Consider the following 19320-nt stretch of genomic DNA (forward strand, 5'->3'; position numbering starts at 1 on the left):
AAGCAGACAAAGAGGCAGGCAGAGAGAGAGAGAGGGAAGCAGGCTCCCTGCTGAGCAGAGCCCGATGTGGGACTCGATCCCAGGACCCTGAGATCATGACCTGAGCCGAAGGCAGCGGCTTAACCCACTGAGCCACCCAGGTGCCCAAGTATCTGACTTTTGATTTCAGCTCGGGTCATGGTCTCAGAGCCATGAGATTGAGCCCTGCATCAGGTTCTGCCCTGGGCGTGAAGCCTGCTTAAGATTGTCTCTTTCTCTCTTCTTCTCCCTCTGCCCCTCCCTGCCTCGCTTGGGCTCTCTTGCTCTCTCTCAAAAAATAAAACAAAATGAGACTATGAACGCAACCCAGGACTCTCATAGGGTAGCAGGATGAGCTCTCATCAAAGTGCCAATAAAAGAACAGAGAAAAGCCCATCCTTGAGTTGCAAGGGGCAAGGCCCACCCAGGGGTAGTCAGAATGCAGTTTCATGTCCCATCCACTCAAGCATCGGTTGACCTGATGGCCATTAAGGTCTTCCTTTTTTTTCACTTCACTTCCTCTTTTTAATTATTTTAATGTAATATTTGATAGATGCAAAAGAGTCGATACCTAATATGTAAGTAAAAAAGCACAATAATGAACTCTCAGTAGTCCACCGTGAATGCAGTGTTGGCTAGAACACTGTCAACAGCCTAGCACCCGCCTTTGTGCTCCTCCCCGTCTCAGCTCAGATGAGCCCCTCCTCATCTCAAGGCGAGCTTGGCCTTGAATTTTGAGCTGTGTCATTGCCTTGTTTGTAACATACGGTTTTATCATATTTGCATGTATTCCTAAACGATGTATGGTATTGTTTTTGAGCTTTGCCAAAATAATATACTGTATGTGCTTGTCTGGGATGCTTTTTTTTTTTTCACTCCACAGGGTGTCTCTGGAAGGGAGAGAAGAATGTGGGTTGGGGTAGGCAAAACTGCAAAACTGGGCTGAATCTAGATCTCAAGTGCTCAAGCTGTGAGATTGCATGCAAATTTCTTAACTCTGTTGAGTCTCAGCTTCCTCATCTGTATAAATGGGGCTCTTGTTCCCCTTATAAGGTTATGAAGAGGATACAGTAAAAGCCTGCATATGAAGGGTTCCTCTTGCAGAACAGGTTTTTAAAAATTACTGTGAGCTTCTATTGTTTTCTTTTCCTCTTGTTTTTCTTCTAGCTCAGTGGTGGAGATCACTGATTCACAGGGGGAAAAATCCTTACAAAATTACTTCCCCCTAGATAATACAATCAACTGTTTTTTAGATTAAGAAGTGGGAACATGAATTTTATCCAGTAACTGAAGACATTACTAAAATATGTACTTGAGCTATATATTATGACTTGCAAATGGATGGAGAGGGAGAGAAAAAGAGAACTAGTAAGAGAAAGGGAAAAACAGGGAGAGAGAAGCTATGAGTGTGTTTCTGCTTTTTGAAATGTCAATTACCCATTGTTTACCGCTCTTCAATTGCTCCCATCCCTAAGCCCATCAAGGTTTGCTTAGAATGGGATCCTCTCAGCTGACCACTGAAGAAGACATTATTCTTTGGGGTCCAGCTTCCACGAACAGAACAATGACGGGATGACATCGAGCTGGGAACCAGAAGGAAAGAAAGTTCTACAAGCCAGTGTCAGATAAAATTCCTTGTGATATCTCAGTCCTCAGTTTAGCTCTTTTCATATATACCAATTTTGTCTGTAGAGCATTGGGCTTAACTTTTCTTTCACAGAGATTCTGTGGTTCACCTCTTATGATATGGTCTGCATTTGCTTCCCAAATAGGGTTTTCACCAAATAAATATGTGAGTGGAAAAAGCAAAAGTGATCTAAGATCTGGAGTCAGGAAGGCTGGTGAGATTGACATTAAAACAGAGAGCACTCAAATATTTATGTGTGCATTTGTGAAATATTAATGCAGCACCCAGCAAAAATACACAGGCAAATACTCTGGGGCAGGGCTCCCTCAGATCTCTTTGAAGACCTGCCTTTTCAACCTAGCATAGCTTTCGTCACTGGAATATTCCATTCGCCTCAGAGTACACTGTGGTTTCTTTCAGCCTTGAAGTGTCAGCTGGCCAACACAGCCTTCTTCAGAGCCAATCCTACATACCTGGTTCCCATTGCCAGCTGCTCCCTTGATCTTCCCACCTGGAGGGCACCCACCATCTGCCAGCGGAGACCCTGCAGGGACTGAGCCTCTGTATGGGAGCGGCATGGGCACATGGCTTCTTCTGGCTGCTAGACTTCAAAGGCATCCTCAAAGGCCCCCCTCTGTTCATTGCCTTTGCCCTGTGCTTCCCAAGGGATTTGGGAAACCTAGTAGGGGCCATCAAACACCAGAGAGCTGGGCTAAGGGGACTCGGGTAGCAGGGCTTGACTGAGAAGAAGCCTAGGAGGAACCATCTGTGGGCAGGTGGGAGTCCTGGATTGTGGACACCCTCAGGGCAGGCGACATGTCTGTCCTGTTCACTCTTCTAACCCCCGCATCTAGAACACTGCCAAGCACATACTAGTTCCCTGACTGACTTGCAACCCATGGAGATGGACTGATGTCTCCACTTAGCAGCAGTGTCCTTTATTCTGCAAAGATAGAAGCATGTGTGACAATGTTATCCATTTCCAGGAATGAAGTACAAAAAGCAGGGCGCAGTAAAGGACTGACGGGAACATGTTTAAAATGAGGCAAAGTGAAAGGTCCATCCTCTTAAGGGTGTACACAGTTCACTGGACTGAAGAAAGGAGCACTGTGCTAGGAGTCAGGAAGTCTTGGCTTTCATCAGACATTTTCACAAATGTGCTGTGTGACACAGAACCAGTCACTTCCTCTTTCCAGGCTTTGGTTTCCTCTTCAGTTAAATGTAGCAGCTAGGCCACACAAACCCCAAAAGTTTAACTCTATGCTCATGGTTGGAAACTCATGGCTAGGTTTGTCAACGTTGGTCACTGTTCTGCTTCCCAGCAAGAGGTCAGTCCCCTATCCTCTACCACACATTACTTCCTAGGAGCTCCCACCGAGCCCCTGGTCCGGAACATTCTCCACTGATAGATGTGCCCTGCCACAGCCCCTCACAGGCCCTGGGGCCCTGGACCTGGTTCCCAGCCTCAGCTGTCCTCTAGAAGCTGCAGTGAGGCACAGAACTGGTTCCGCCCGAGAATGGGGGAACCCAGGAACCACAGGCCAGCAGCAGAGCTTCTTCAACACACTGACAGCTCCGTTCCCTTTCTTCCTGGAAGGTTCTCTGAAACTGGGCTGCCTTTCCATTCCCCTGGAGCCATTTTGCTCTGGATCCATGCACTGACTGAAGGCAGTGTGGCCCACTCCCTCGCAGGATGTGCTTCAAACTTGCTGCTGACTCAGCCTTTCTCCCGGACCCTTTCTTTTTGGCCCTTTTTCCTTTCGCCCTCTCTTCTTCCTGGCTCACTTTCCCCCTCACTCACCTCCCCAAACTTCCCCTTTCTTCCCACATACTTTCTCAGTCTCAATGCTTCACCCTGATCTCTGGCTTCTAAGGCCCTTCTCTCGGGCTTCTGGTCAGTGTCACCATTCTTTTTGCCTGGAAAGCAGGGCCCGGATTTCTACGTCATTAAGGTTCCCTTACTTCCAGGATCCAGGTAACCCATATCTTTTTCCTCTCCTTTCTCCCTGTGGGTACTTCTTTGCCCTTCTCCATCCACATCTTTCAAAAAAAGTTCCCTGCCCTGGGCACCTGGGTGGCTCAGTTGGTTAAGCATCTGCCTTCAGCTCAGGTCATGATCTCAGGGTCCTGGAATCCAGCCCCATGTTGAGCTTCCTGCTCAATGGGGAGTCTGCTTCTCCCTCTCTCCCTGTTCCCCACCTCCCAACTTGTGTTCTCTCTCTTATCTCAAATAAATAAATTATATCTTTAAAAAAAATGCCCCTTCCCCATCTTGGCCATAGTTGGCAGGTGTACTTATTTTCTAGGGCTGCCCTAACAAAGTAGTACAGATGGGTGGTTCAAACAACAGGAATTTATTTTCTCACAGCTCTTGAGGCCATTAGTCCGAGGTGTTGGCAAGGTTGGTTTCTTCTGAGGCCTCTCTACTTACCTTGTAGATGGCTGTCCTCTCTCTGTGTCTTCACACGGTCCTTCTTTGATGTCCTATCTCCTTGTCTTATAAGGACACCAGCACATTGGATTGGGGCCCACCCCAATGACTTCATTTTAACTTAATTATCCTTTAAAGACCCTATCTCCATATATAGTCATATTCTGTGGTACCGGGGATTGGGAGACACAACTGAGCCCCTACCCACAGGGGTGATGGTAGTAGTGGTGGCCTTATATGCTGTGTCTGTGCTGATTGGGGGGAGGAGGTGGAAAATCTTTAGGGAAGGGTGTAGAAGGCAGGTGCCCTATGATCCAGAGGGAATGGTTCACTGTGGCCTTCTGAGGCACCGTCCCCTCAGCACCCCAATGCTGGGTGCTCCCCTAGAGTCAGGCACCTGAGCTAAAGGAAACCAGATGGGGATAGCCCTAAAAGAAGCCAAGCATCAGGCAAATCAGAAGTTTAATAAAAGTGAAAAAAATTATAATACAGTGGGCTGCTTTAGAAGGTCTAATATGTTGGTCAGCCCAACATACGGACTCCATGTGGGTTCTGGGAGGTCACAGGATTGGTCCCTCACACCCTAAGATTCACTCTTCTCACTTGTCTTGTTCCCATGGGGGAGGCCTCTGTCTTTCTGGTGTAATTTTTGACCAGGCTAGTTCTGAACTCCCTCATCCTGTGAGGAAACCTGCTGGAGTCTGACCTTTCCCCCATGGTGATGATGTTCATTGACATTGTTTTCTCAAGTCCACACCTCATCCCAGGTTCTGAGGTTGGAAGACAGGTGAAAGCCCGTTTTATGGAGAATAAGAGCTTGGGGACGTTGGGGCCTCCTCCTTAGGAGATGGCCACTGCTCCCAGGGGCTCCTTGCTCCTCCCTAAAGTCTTCAGAATCCTGCAGGCCCATCTGTCTTGCAAAGCGTTCAGGGATGCAGAATGCCTGGGCACTGGTAACGAGTGGGGACCCAGAGTCTGCGCAGAGAGAGCTGGGCCAGCTAGGAGGTACTGCTCCTCCTCCGGGGGTGGAGAGCTTTCCTCTTGGCGATGTCCTCCTCTGCGTCACTCTCACAATTCCTCTGGAAAAAAAAAAAAAAAAAGAGGCCCAGGGTAAGGGGGTCATGAGAGTCCAGGGACAGGGTTGTGCTGGGCAGCCCGGCTGACACACCTGGGCCAGGGGCCTATAAGCCAGGGAGGTGGATATTGAGGCAAAGGCTGTTGCTCTGTCTGGAGTCTTGAGGGGGACTGAGTGGGGGTGGGGAGGGACTTGAAATGGGGCCAGACCAATTGCCTGGAGGCCTCCTTCTCAGGAGGCAGGAAAGCAGGCAGCATATCTAAGAGAAACCAGGTACCAGGATAACCCAAATCATAATAATAATCAAGATAATATCTGGTGTTTGTTGTAGCTGCCACGTAACAGTTGACAGGTCTCCCAAACTCAGCCTGGAGAGAATGGGGGGACAGGGGTGAGCCACAGGGACCTCCCCAAGCTCTGATGGCCGCTGCCCCACACCCACTCTGCTCTGACTGGCTCAGGCTGCTCTTCTTCTGGCTTTTATGTTCCATCTTTATGAAAGGGGAGAAAGAGTAAAGTGTATTCCATGGCTGAACCAGAGTCAAGGCAGCCATCCTGGAGATCACAGTGCCTTTTTTATTCAGGTCATATCAGTCTAATCAAAAATTTTTGAAGATTTTATTTATTTATTGGTCGGAGAGAGAGCACACAAGCAGGGGGAGTGGCAGGTAGAGGGAGAAGCAGGCTCCCTGCTGAGCAAGGAGCCTGATGCAGGACCTAAGCCACACAGGAGACCCCAGTCTAAACAAATTACTAAAATTTATTAAGAGAGGTACTAATCCAGAAAGACTTCAGTGTCTCATAAATACTCGGTTGTTAGATGTTCAATTTTAAGGGTGCCTGAACAAAAGAACTTATCATCATCATCATCGTTATTTAAAGGAAATTTCCTCTGAGAAAACTGTATAATAGATGTCTAGGACCCAAGCCTTCCTTTTCCACTTGTAGAATGAGGCACTGAGCTGATGGCACTGAATGTTTAAGTAAAAAGAAGGCTATATTTAAAAATGTGTGCACAAGGACAAAAACTAAGAAAGAAATTTACAGGGATGTCTGTAATCCCCCACCCAGGGATGACTGGGTGGCTCAGTCATTAAGCGTCTGCCTTTGGCTAGGTTATGATCCCGAGGTCCTGGGATCGAGCCCTACATCCGGCTCCCTGCTCCACGGGAAGCCTGCTTCTCCCACTCCCTCCGCTGTGTTCCCTCTCTCGCTGTATCTCTCTCTGTCAAATAAATAAATAAAATCTTAAAAAAAAATTAAGAAAGAAATTTATGTTCTTTCAACTAGTCTCTGGTCCTGTCTTCCCATGGCCTCCATCATATCAGAGCAACTCACTTGCCATGTGCCTTCCCGGAGCTTTCTCTCTCTCTCTCCTTCCCCTGGCCTAAGCCAGTTGGAAATCCAAGGTCAAGATTAACTTTAGCCAAGTACATCCTGGACCAAGCCTGGCTATAACAATAAAAATAACTCAAGCTCTGCTGAATAGCAATTTTTTAGCATGAGTCAGAGCCAAACAATGAAAAAGTAAGCTGGGGGAAAGTCTGCCTGTCATTAACAGGGATTTTCAGAGGGAAAGTCCAGTCCCCTTGAACAGCAGGTGAGGAGAGCCATCAGAGAAGGGACATGGCTTTGCCAAAGCCACACAGTTGCTCGGGGCCTCTAGTGCCACAAATCCTCAAATCAAGGGTAAGAACCAACAAGAGCTTCGGCTAACGAAAGTGGACCCCAGGACCTGGTGCAGAAGGAGGTCCCGGCATGCAACCCAAGCACTGCATGTCCTGGGACTGTTCAGGGCTGACGGCCCCATCTGTCTTAGGCAGCTGCCCTTCCTGTGCCATCCCAGACACTTCTGGGGCCTCCCCACTTTGATGGAGCAACAGGGAACGTCCGTCCTGGGGACCTCTACGGCCGAAACACTAACTGCATTCAAAAGCACTTGGCACTGCATTTTAGACTACGGGGAGATTTTACACAATCACAACTATGAATACACACTGAGCACTTCTAATGCCAGGCTCTAAGGATAGGTCCTCATTTAGTCCTCGTGACTACTCTACGAGGTAGGAACTGTTGTTAACCCCATTTTACACAGGATAGCATTTTGGCACAGAAAGGTTAAGTCATTTCCTCAAGGTCACACAGCTAGTAAGTGGCCAATATGAATTCTGAAAGTCTAGTTCGAGAGGCCACGCTCCTGATCAGAGTAAGTTCATTTTAAATGTACATGAATAGTTACAAGCTAGTCAAATATCATCTAAATATTATTATTGTTGTTGTTGTTTTTTGTTATTGATGGCAATCTAAAGCAAAACAGAAATGGACAAATTGAAAGACAAATATTAAGCTTCCATTCTACAACAGATCTTTGGATTGTCAGGAATATATTTTGGGTTGACTCTGGTGGTTGCGTTATTCAAAACCCTCAAGGTCTCCAGCAGGCCACAAGTCCTCAGGGAAAGACTGGGGCAGTAAAGTCCCTTTGATGGTCCACTAGGCAAAGATTCAAGATCCTCCAGAAGCCCATGCTGCCCCCTTGGAGTGCTCCCCTCCCAGGACTGCCCCAGGGGTCCCCCTGAACACGCGGCCTCCACCAATCACACAGTGCTGAGGAGGACAGGACAAGCAGAACCGGTGGGAAATAGTTAGCACCCACATGATCCCTTCCACCCCCGAGCTCCAGGCCACCCCAGAATCCTGCCCATCAAGAGAACACTGCATTTCCCTACCAGGTCCTCATCTGGCCGCAGGTTCACCTTCTTCATCAGGGAGCGGGTGAGGTGGTTGCACAAGGAGACGATGCTGAAGGAGAGCTGAGGGAGAGAGGAGGAGAGAGGGACTGCCAGTTGAGACTGTGCACAGAGACCCGCTGGGGTCCCCTGCTCCCCACCCCTTAACCCTGACACACCTTCCATCGCCTGCGGACATACTGCTTCTTGAAGTTCTCCAGGTTGACCACAGACTCCCTGCGGACCAGGGCTTGCTGGTTGTCCACCGGCTGGGAGACAAAGCAGAGTTTGGTGGCTGATGTTGGGCTTGGGTCGGCAGCCACCCCGCTCTCCAAACCCCCAGCCACATAGCATCCTTAGCCTGACTCTGCCACTTCCCCCAGGGCAGGGCATGCAGGGGGACATCGCATTGAGGCCAAAGGTTGCAGATGTCTCAGCTGTTCCGGAGATGCCCCTGGGGCCCCTGAGCTATATCATAACACAGCCAACACACACTCTGGCTGGGCAGGAGCCGGGTCCCCCCAGAGTGGAAGAACGGGAGGCAGGGCCTTCAGGCATTGTTCACTTTGGGGAAGGGTCATCGGACAGCAGTCTAGGATGCCCACTGTGCGCTGGGCTGCCACTGGGCTTAGCAAAATAGAGGGCAAATAGAACACCAGGACTCCATTCACAAGTAAACTGAAGGAAACAGGGGCTTCGGTGGCAGGGGAGAGGAAATGGGATGTAGAGTTGCCTTTCACAGCCTGGCCGGTAAAGCTCAGCTTAAATCCTGACTTCTCCAACAAGCCTGGCCTGGCTTTGCTAAGCCTCAGTTTTCTCATCTGTATTATGGGGATAATAGCTTTATTAAGGTAGAGATGACATATAAAAAAAACAGGACATGTTTAATGTACACAATTTGATGAGTCCATTCCCCCTTGAATTCCTCCCTTCCTGTAAAACAAGGTTTTCCTAGATCAAAAGACAGCTTTCAGAGGTTCTATGAACCTCCCAAAATGGTTTGCAAATTTTAGTGTGTAAACTTGTACATGAATCTTCAGAGCAGCATTATTCATAATAGCCAAAAAGTAGACACAACTGAAATGTGCACCACCCGATGAGTGAACAAAATTCCATACAATGGAATATAATGCAGAAATATTATTCATAATATAGTTGACCTTCAACAATTCAGGGGTTAGGGTACTGAACCTTGAGACAGTTAAAAACCCACATATAACTTTTGACTCCCCAAAAACTTATCCACTAATAGCCTCTTGTTGACCAGAAACCTCCCTGATAACATAAACAGTCGACTGACATGTTTTGTATATGTTTTATGTACTGTATTCTTTAAATAAAGCAAGCTTGAGAAAATTATAAGGATGAGAAAATACATTTACAGTGCTGTACTGTGTTTAGAAAAAAAATGTGGACCCCCACAGTTCAAATCTGGGTCCACTGTTCTGACAGATGCTACAATGTGGATGAACCTTGAAAATATTATGTTGAGTGAAGGAAGCCAGACACAAAAGGCCACATATTGTATGATTCTATTTTCATAAAATGCCCAGAATAGGCAAATTGATAGAGACAGAAATGAGATTGGTAGTGGCCAGGGCTGGAGAGAGGGGTTGCTGGGAGAGGATTCTGAGGGGGTATGAGGTTTCTTTTTGTTGTGACAAAATGTCCTGGAGTTGGATGGTGGTGATTGTTCCACAACCTTGTGAAGATACTAAAGACTACTGAATTGTATTCTTTTAAACGGGGAGTTTTAGGGTATGTGAATTGTATCTCAATAAAAAATTTAAGGGGCACCTGGGTGGCTCAGTGGATTAAAGCCTCTGCATTCGGCTCAGGTCATGATCCCAGGGTCCTGGGATCAAGCCCCACATCAGGCTCTCCGCTCAGCGGGGAGCCTGCTTCCTCCTTTCTCTGCCTGCCTCTCTGCCTGCTTGTGATCTCCGTCTGTCAAATAAATAAAACCTTTAAAAAAAAAAAAATTTAAGTTAATGGGTGTGTACAGGAAGGCAGTTCTTCTGAGGAGAGCGGATAGATTTCATCCATTCTCGGAGAACTCTGTGACCCCAAGAAAATGAACTGCCGGAGGTGATCCATAGGGGCCCATCCAGCTTGATTTTTCTCTCTGCTCTGACAGCCTCCTCACAGCAATGCCTCATGTGGCTTTCCAGTGAATGCTGAGTGACGTAGCTCATGGGTTCCTGAGTGCTGGTCTTGTCTCTCATCCATATTGGAGCATTCCTCCATTCTCGATTTCTCATCATGGCGCTCAGAACTGGGGAAGCCGGCACATAGGGCTGGCCCACACAGCAGGGGACCTAAAATGCAGCAGGAGGCGCACTTTCCATGTCCACCCAATCCCTGCTCTTGGAAGGCCCCCATGTGTTTCAAAGCCCAGTTCAAACACATCCATTCCCCAAGACAGCTTCCGAAAAGCAATGCCTCCCTCCCCGCCATAACCGAAACACAGGTGGGCTCCCTCAGTATTTCTCCCCAACCTTGGCCAGCTCTGCAGTGGGGCCGTCTCCCTAGCAAAAAACAACTGGAGGGCACAGAAAGAATTTTCTTCATGGTTTTGTCAGTGTCCTCTACCCCACCTCCTCCCCATCCTGAGCATATACCGGTAGGTGCTTAACAGCTGTATCCTTAGTTTCCCCGAGTTGCTGAAGAGACACCTGACACCTGCTCACTCCTGCCAGTGACAGGCGCAGGCACCTGGATCAGAAGCCATGACACCATGGCTCCCCAGGGCTCTGCCTGGGAGTCAGCACAGATCTGTGGGGGTCAGGGAGCAGGGAGGAAAGTGTGCATACCCTTGACATTGGAGGGGGGATGAGAAAGCCAGGGGCTGTTCACTCTCCCGAATTAAAACACTCTTTGGGCCAAAGAGTGAGGAGGAATGAGGGGAGGGGAAGGAGAAAGATGGAGAGGGAAGAGATGAGAAGAGGATGAGGCCACTGAAGGGACCATGCGGCTAATCTCTCCTAGCTCTTTCCTTAATCGACTCTCACCTCCTGTGCTGCACCTGCAAGCCCAGTCCTGGGTCTAGGTCTCACCGGAGGGCAGAGCCTGACTTTTCCCGGTATCAAAGCCTTCCAGCAGCTTCTTCCCTGCACTCTTGATGGAAACCAACAAGCTCACCAAGATCCCCAAGGACTGTACCATCTGGGTCCTTCTCCAACCTGATTTCCTCCCTTTCTCCTTTCTCTTGCTGTGGCTCCTCCAGTCTGCTTCGTGGCTCAGGAACCCAAAATCTCAGGGTCTTTGTCCTTGCTCCTTAATACATTCACTTTGTCACTTTGTTCAGTCTTTGCTCAAACGTCACTTCCTCAGGAAGCCTTCCTTGACTACTCTGTATCAAACAGCATCCCAACTGCCCCATACAATGCACTGTGCCCACACCCTACTTCTTCATAACAGGTCCCACTACCTGACATTTTATTCTGTACTTATTTGTTTTTTGTTACTCTCTCTCTCTCCTGCACCTCCCAGCAACTAGTATCTGCTTTCCAGGGTGATTTCCTGCCTCCCCAACCCACAGAACATTTCCACCTCTAACTTCACCAATGTCTGCATTCACTTTTGAGCCTCAGGCCTGCCGGGAACCCTTGTACTTTACTTGGAGAGTTTGATAAGGGATCAGCAGACTCTGGGAGGGAAGGGACCTCTTCTTATCCACTTCCTGATCAGCACTCTTGTCAGAAGAGAAATGCCCAAACCCCATGGCTAGAAGATCAACATATAGTTGGGGGAATCCCTTTAATAGGCATCCTATCTTCCAACTGGTCCAGCAGTGCCAGCCATGGAGCAGAGGGGCCCAACTAAAATATGGGGTGGGGTGACCACTCCCAGGGGCCATTAATGGGAGGTGATGCAATTGCTTCTAGGGCCCAGTCTATGTGCTACACAAACAACATGAACTCTGAGAAGGGGGCCAGCCAGGCATAAATCTGTCAGGCTGGCCTTTCCTGATCAAAGGGTCTCCTTGGTTGCTAAGAGGCTTATCACATGCTGACACCACCATCGAATCTTTGAAAGTCAGAGGCATAAATTCTGCAGTGAAATCTGTTCCCGGAAGGAATGTGGCACCAACACTTCTGATTCAGTGAGGGGTGTTGGGGGGATGGGGCTGTGTTCTGCCTTCTCCTGGCCCTTCCCTCCCTGCGAACACACACTACCCACCTTCCACCCTGAGGTCCTTTGGCTAGAGCATGGGCAATTCTGACCAGACTCCTAGGAGTATGTTTAGTGTCTCGGAAAAATGTCGGGAAAGGAAGCAAGAGGAGAGAACACTGTGGCTGAAGTCAGGTTTTGTTTATGGAGACGCAAATGGCCTTAGAAAAGTCCAGCAGGGTCAGCACCAATGCCCACAGAGCAGAGAGATGGTGTAGCAACTATCCCCCAGGCACAAAAAAGGAACTCTCTTTATAAGAAGAGACACTCCAGACTTTCTCTCAGTATCAGGCCTCCTCTAGAAACCGCAGACAGATTGCAACTTCTCAAACCTCCATCTGTGCCGTTTCTCCAGCTCCATCCCCCACAGAAAGTCAAGGACACCTGAGCACCCACTTTCCTCTCCAGCCTAGGTCTGTCTGTCTCCAACCCCACCAATCTCCCCGAATCCAGTCTCTCTATAGGTGGCACCTCCAACTCTCCCTTTTGGGGGCTAGAGCCTGGGCCCTGCTGGTTCTCACCTCCCAGTCTTCCCAGGAAAAGAGAACGTGAGGCTTCTGAGAGCCTGAGTGTCTGCCTCCTTATGCATGGATGGGGAGAGCTGTGGAGAGACTGTGTCTCCAAAGATCGTCCTGTACTGAAGAAGCCAATGGAAAGCAGTGGGAATGCCCCCTTTCCTTGCCTGACCTGGTCTCACTTCTCTGAGTTAGGTCTCTGTACTTTTAATCCTCTTTCCAGGACCTTCAGTTTTCTGAGCAATTTTTGGTCCCCAGGAAACGCTTCCAAAGCTCTCCCTCCTGTACTCTTAGAGAAGACAGGAGACCTGAGAGATGTCACAGCCAAATGATACACACGGACTGTGTTTAGATCCCAATTTGAACAAACCATGCACCACAACAGGACAGCCTGGAGAAAAGTGGGGACATGGGGCATAAAATATCTATTCACACGATATCAAGGAATGATTCTTGCTTTTGTCAGGTGTGATAATGGTACAAGAGTAGCATTAAAAAGAAAGTGCTTAGAAATTCACGCTGAAGATGAGTGAAATAAATAAGTCTAAAGTTTGCTTTCAGATAGTGCAGAAACAGCAGAGTGCAGGTAACATGGGAGATCACTGGCCATGACTAGCTCACTGCTGCAGCTGGGCAAGAGGTATCTGGAATTCACTATACCATTCTGGATATTTGTGAAAATTTCCCATAACAAAAAGTTCAAAATGAAAACAGCCCTTCTCTTAAATCTCTGTAAATCTCCTCTTTTATCTCCATTTTACAGGTCCAGGCTCCTGACCCCAATCTGGGCTCATGCCCATCCCCCCCCAAATTCTACATGGCCTCTTCTCCTCAGGCTACAGCTTGGGAAGGAGGTGTTGAGGGGGTGGGGTCCCTCCCTGAGAACACTTCTGCCCCCTGCTGCCCCTCTGACACTTTCTCAGTCCAAATTCATCTCTACCATTTTCTGGAATACTGGGTACCTCTATTTATGACTTGGCATGGCCTTTCCCATCTCCTAGCTCCTAGGGAGGGGGGTGGTACCATGGTTCCCATCTGTCCCAGACTGAGTGCTTTATTCAGGGGTTGTCTTGTCCTTATCTGTCACCTCCCTCCAGAGCCAGAGCACAATCAGTATTTGTCCCAATGAACTGGTTCCTTCTGTTCCTCAAATATGCCCACTGCTGGGTCTCCTCTACTGGGCAAAGAATCTTCTCCACGGGCCAAGAGTTTCGCAGACAAAGGAGAAAAGGCCACAGACATTTCCAGAGACAGACAGTGGGGTTGGAAGCAGGTACACAGCCACCTCCCACATGGGCCAGCTATACTGTGTATCAGAGTGAGGTGGAGGGTCACTGTCTTCATAATCACATATAGGGGAGGCTGGGCAGTGCGGGAAGAGGGCTCGTGGGGGAGACCAGCTTCTCCTGTCATTATCACTTCACTGTCACCTCCTGCTGCTGCAGACTCACCGGTTGCCATGCTATCTCCACCTTTCCCAACACAAAGCTGAGCTATCACATGCCATGCACATTGGCCTCAGCCCGGGGGGGACAGGCTCCTGCCTTCCCCAGTTGCCAACTTTCCAGCTTCCTTGGGAATCCGTAATCTGGAAGATGTCAGCCTCCCCTCCCCAATAGCCCAGCGTGGCCTTTGCACAGCCGCTCAATACCTGGTGAATGAAAACTCCTCCTTCACGGCTGATAATGGCCTAGCAGTGCTCCCCAGGCCCGCCTCCCTCTATGTACCAGTGAAACATTCCTTTCCCGACACCCCATCCGGCCACCTGCCCTTGACTCCACTGTTAAAACGCCAGTTATGCCCAGGTGGCAGGGAACCCCGGGTCTCCTCTGGCTGGGCGTTCCACCATACTCCTTGGCCTCTCCCCTAGGCATCAAGTTCTGATGCCAAAGGGCGATAGGAGTCAGACTGGCCAGGTGACAGAGGAAGGTCACAGTCCCCTCTCATTTCCCTGAAAGACTTGGGGGCATTTCTCAGGTCATTTCGATTTGTGTTCACAAGCTCTTAGTTACAGAGAAGGGTCTGCTTATAAAACATCTAAATAATAAATAGCTACCAATGACCAGACATGAACCGACAGAGGACAATTCCATGACTGTGAGGAAAACCACTTATAGTTCTGACTCCAGCTCTGCGGATGACCAGCTGGCTGACTCCAGCCAGGTCTTGTTCTGTCAAATGCTGTGAAATGAGGATGTCTGGTGGTTGGCCGCTCAGTACCTCCCAGCACGAGCAGTGAGTGGCCGATGCCATGATTCTGGACTAACTACTTTTCCCTCCCTGTTCCCAGTCTCCTTCATTAAATCAGCATCAACGCCTTACTCCTTTAGTGCATTTTATGTCGACCTTCACAAGGAAGTTTAACCTGAGTTACTCAACTGGGGACTTCCTTTCCTTAGCAAATCGGGTTGTATGAGGTCAAGGTCTATTGACATGGCCAAAGGGACCTTTTTATAGTTGTAGTGTCTTATCTTATGGCAAATGAGTGCATTACATCTCAAGATAGGGCAAATAAGTTCTTGGAGAGACTGGAGACAGGTCACTTGTACCCAGTCTTCCAGGTAAGGCACAGGAAACAGGGCTTTGCTATCTTCCACTGATTCCAAATACACACTTTTGCGTCTCCGAAATCAGGATTTCTCTTCGAACCAATGGCATCATATCATTACTGTTGGTCCGAAGTGAAGGCAGCTGTTCCAGGAGATAACCACACCGCTTCTGCCAGACCTCAGGGGCCCCCCAACCTCAGACCATGTGACATCAGATTCTCTGCTTGAGGTTCATTCAGATCACACCGATTGGACAAATACAGAAAGTACCCCTATGCGAGGACCACCCATCTGGGCTCCTCTTATCTAGCATTAAGAATGAAACACACGGGGGTGCCTGGTTGGCTCAGTGGGTTAAAGCCTCTGTCTTCGGCTCAGTTCATGATCTCAGGGTCCTGAGATCGAGCCCCGCATCGGGCTCTCTGCTCAGCAGGGAGCCTGCTTCCTTCTCTCTCTCTGCCTGTCTCTCTGCCTACTTGCGATCTCTGTCTGTCAAATAAATAAAATCTTAAAAAAAAAAAAAAAGAATGAAACACACATTTCCTTGCTTTCCCTTTTTGCACGATGGCTTTATTTCTGCTTGCCCTCTCAGGGAGGGTGTCCCGGCTTTGGTGGGGAGGTCAGGCGGTCTCCTATCACACCTGGCTTTTTTCTTTCTTATTTTTGGTATGTAAAATAACAATGTATCGTATATTTGATGAAAATATGGTTTCTTACATTTGATGGAAACTGTTTCTGTTACAAATATTATATGTGATATTTGAAATGATCTAGCATGATAATGGAAACGGAGGTAGGTTTGCATGGGGTCAAAAATCTCAAGTCTCGCCCCAAACCACTTGCCCTCTGTGCCATTATTGGCCATCCCCTCCCCCACCCAGCTCTGCAGGCTGTTGACTAGCCTGGCATCAATCATGGCTCCCCAAGACTCTTGGGACGAAGGCAGAGCTCTTAAATCTGGCAAAGTACCACTGGTCATGCCTTCTCTCCAGCCACATCTACACCATCTACCCACCCTATCCTCTCCCTTCCAGCTTCCATGCCTTCTCCACCACCGAGCCCTGGCCCTGACAGCTCTGTTGTCAGGGACACTTCTTTCTCCCTGTTTTGCTCCCCAGACCTCGCCTCCAGCATCACCACCTCAGGGAGGCCTTCCCCAACTAGATCAAACCCCACTACTGGCTATGCACATTTCTTTCATAGAATGTGTTCCACATGCACTCTTGCACTTGTAGAATGTTCTTGATTAATGTGGGAATCCTTTACCTGACTGTGAACTCCATGAAGGCAGGAGACGAGCCTGTTTTTACTCAACATTGTAACCCCAGTGCCAACCAAGTGACTGGCAGTTGGCACGTGCTCAAACATTATTTGTCAATGGATGGTTGGGTGACCCTGGGCATCTCTGCTCTGGAAGCAGAGAGTAAACTCATGGAGCCGGGGGCGGTTCCCACTGACTGTGGCCTTGGGCAAGTCAACCTCTCTGTTTCCATATCTCCAAATTGGGAATAACACTTATCCTGCCTATCTGACAAGGGTGTTTTGTGAGTCTGTAAAGTCACTTTGAAATGATACCATCTGGTCCCTCACCCCCAAGCTTCTAGCCCAGTGCTGGGCCCACACTCCACCATGCTCTGTCCCTATGAGCTGGCTGACCGGCTCCTCCAGGGAGATGACCTCACACAGTCCTCAGGGAGGTGTGCTCAAAGCTTGGGATCAAGAGGGGACCCCTGAGCTTGTGCTTCCCGATCTTAAACTCTCATAGAGTTTCTCAGCCCTTTCAGGGCCCCAATGCCCTAAGTACATAAGAAAAGGGACCTTCTTGTCGATTCCTTTTGGTCTTCATTCCTAAAACAAGGCTGGGACCTTTGGCCAGAAGGGGGAAAAGGGGGAAAGGGGGAGATGCTGCCCCTTGCCTCCTGCTTGGCACACTGATCTGCAGACAGGGACAGGGCTGGATAGGAACAGCGAACAGCACCCTTCAGGACCCACTTCTTGGGACAATCATCTAAAAGTATGGGGCATTCTACTCTACCTGGCAGAATACATGAACTAGATGAAGTTGTTAACTTTACCTCTGGAGCTGAACATTACTGTGAAGGTGGACACTTACAGCAAAGTCTCACTATTGCTTCCCATAGACCTCATCTGAGGGTCTGTCTTCCTGTATCAAACAGCTACGAAAGACCTTGAGGATATCACTTTCCCTCTCTGTATCAATTTCCTCACAGTTACATGGAAACAATAGTAACAACAATGCTAATATCACCCACCTTCCTGCTCACAGAGTTCTTTTAAACATCAAAGACATAAGTGCTCCTAAGTGAAAAGTCAGTGCCAGTAAAAGGTAATATTTTCTCCATGCATTTTAAATTCTTCCTTCCATAGCAGGAAAGCAGCACACTGGCTTATTGTTATCCCTAAGTTAAGGCAAAGATTCCTCAAGGTCTGCAGTCCCTAAGGCACAGAGGTGGGAAATGAGATGCGAATGAATCCAAGATCACAAATCAATTCTCGAGCATCCCCCTAGGGCCAGCCATCCTCCCTCCGTTGCGGAGGGGTATTGACTCGCAATTGTTTCAACAGCCTGGCCTCTGCCAGCCACCCTCCCAGAAATCCAGGCTGGTGAGAGGAGGTGCAAAAGGAATAACTAGCTAGCACCTTCCTGATTCTGGATCCTGTGAAGGGGGTGGAAGGCTCTGCTATAGACACACACCCCACGGACTAATTCTAGCTGACATCCTGGCAGGGTGCTCAGAGGCATGCTTCTGCAAATCCTCCGGATTGCATCACAGACTAGATTCTGGTACTCAGGGCTTCAAGCTGGCCAAGGCTTCCTTGCCGGCTGATCTGTCGAGCAGCTCCACTAGGGACTCCCTGGCATCCCTGTGGAACATGGAGCCCAGGCCATCTGTGTTCCTATCCTCCAGCTGGAAGCTGCCTGCCAGTTCCTGGATCCACTGTAGGTCTGCTGAGAGCTCCTGCCTTAAAGCTTCAAACTGTGTCTGCAGATGGTCCAATTTCCTGGCCATGCTTCCCAGGCCGGCCCCTGTGGCCTGGAGGTCTTCTCGAAGGAGCTTCTTCAAGGACTCCACTTTGCGGAACTCATACTTGAGCTGGGATAGGTCGTGCCGGGCATTCTCGCTCTCCTCTCGGTACCAAGCTTCCTTCTCATTGTATATGGAGACTAGGGCCTCCACGTCATCCTGGATGGTGTTGTGGGTCCCTGCCAGGGTACAGCAGCCCTGGTCGACCTGTGCCACGTCCTCTACTACACGGGCGAAACGCTCGAAGTTGACGTATGTGTTATTGGGGGGCATGCTCGAGTGGCATTTGAGGGTGTACTCTCTCAGGCGCTTGGTCTTCAGCTGGGTGGGCTCTGTCTTCTGCTGTTCCTGGGCTCTGACTTCTCCTTTGGACTAGTGGGTGTTTGGATAGAACAGCCAGAATTAAGTTGATGCCCGATCCAAAGGGCAGTTCAAGGTGCAGGCAGAAGGTACACAAGCAGCCTTGTAGTCATTTGCTGCATGCATCAGGCCACAGGGAGGACCACGGTGGGATGAGCATCCCCACGGACGATGACAAAGATTCAAGACCACAGGGGTGCTGCCCACATGCTCACCTCAGGGCTGGGGGGACAGGGATCTATGGCCATTAGAGAAGGTCTCCACACACATAGCATTGAGGGAGCTCACACAGACAAGCAGGTGATAGCCAGAACTCTGCAGGCATCCGCTCAAAGGCAGGAGCAGACAAGGCCATGGTGACTGAGGGAGGCTGAGGGACTGCTCTCCTTCAGGGCCGGCTGGCATGCTGGGCCTCAGCAACTTGGTACACTAAGCCTGAGGAACTCTCTCACTCTGGGCTCAGGGCCCACTCCAAACCTAGAGGGCCCTTGGCCTTCCCCATCCTTTAACGGGCAGATGAACCTACTTCAAAGCATTCCAGCCCTCCCTGACCTCCATCTTCCACAGGCCCTACCCTTGCCCGTCTGCTCGCTCAGATCATCCTAGCCTCTCCTTGAGATCCAGATGAGTGGGACATCTGGAGATGCCCAGGGAGTGCGCATCTCATCAGTCGGCAGAAGTAGGGCCGTAATCCTGGTCTCCTGATTTGCACCCCAACAAAGTGGGTTTTTTTTTTGTTTTGTTTGTTTGTTTGTTTGTTTTTATAAGTAGTCTCTACACCCAATGTGGGGCTTGA

The 19320-nt window shown here is 49.2% G+C and overlaps 1 protein-coding gene across 2 annotated transcripts in view; it reads right to left on the bottom strand.

Annotated features, from left to right (window-relative positions):
- Positions 1-4359: 4359 nt before the first annotated feature.
- Positions 4360-19320, bottom strand: part of LOC111153261 (death associated protein kinase 2) — a 118174-nt gene continuing 103213 nt past the window's right edge. For both annotated transcript variants that reach the window (XM_022512171.1, XM_022512172.1), the window contains 3 exons: positions 8060-8149; positions 7881-7964; positions 4360-5155 (listed from right to left, as the gene is read on the bottom strand). In XM_022512171.1, the coding sequence (XP_022367879.1) occupies positions 5075-5155; positions 7881-7964; positions 8060-8149 (255 nt within the window). In that variant the 3' untranslated portion in view covers positions 4360-5074. The remainder of the gene's footprint in view (positions 5156-7880; positions 7965-8059; positions 8150-19320) is intronic.

The sequence above is a fragment of the Enhydra lutris genome, unplaced genomic scaffold (assembly GCF_002288905.1).
Source record: "Enhydra lutris kenyoni isolate GAN:26980312 unplaced genomic scaffold, ASM228890v2 scaffoldscaffold31, whole genome shotgun sequence".
Taxonomy (NCBI): Eukaryota; Metazoa; Chordata; class Mammalia; order Carnivora; family Mustelidae; genus Enhydra; species Enhydra lutris.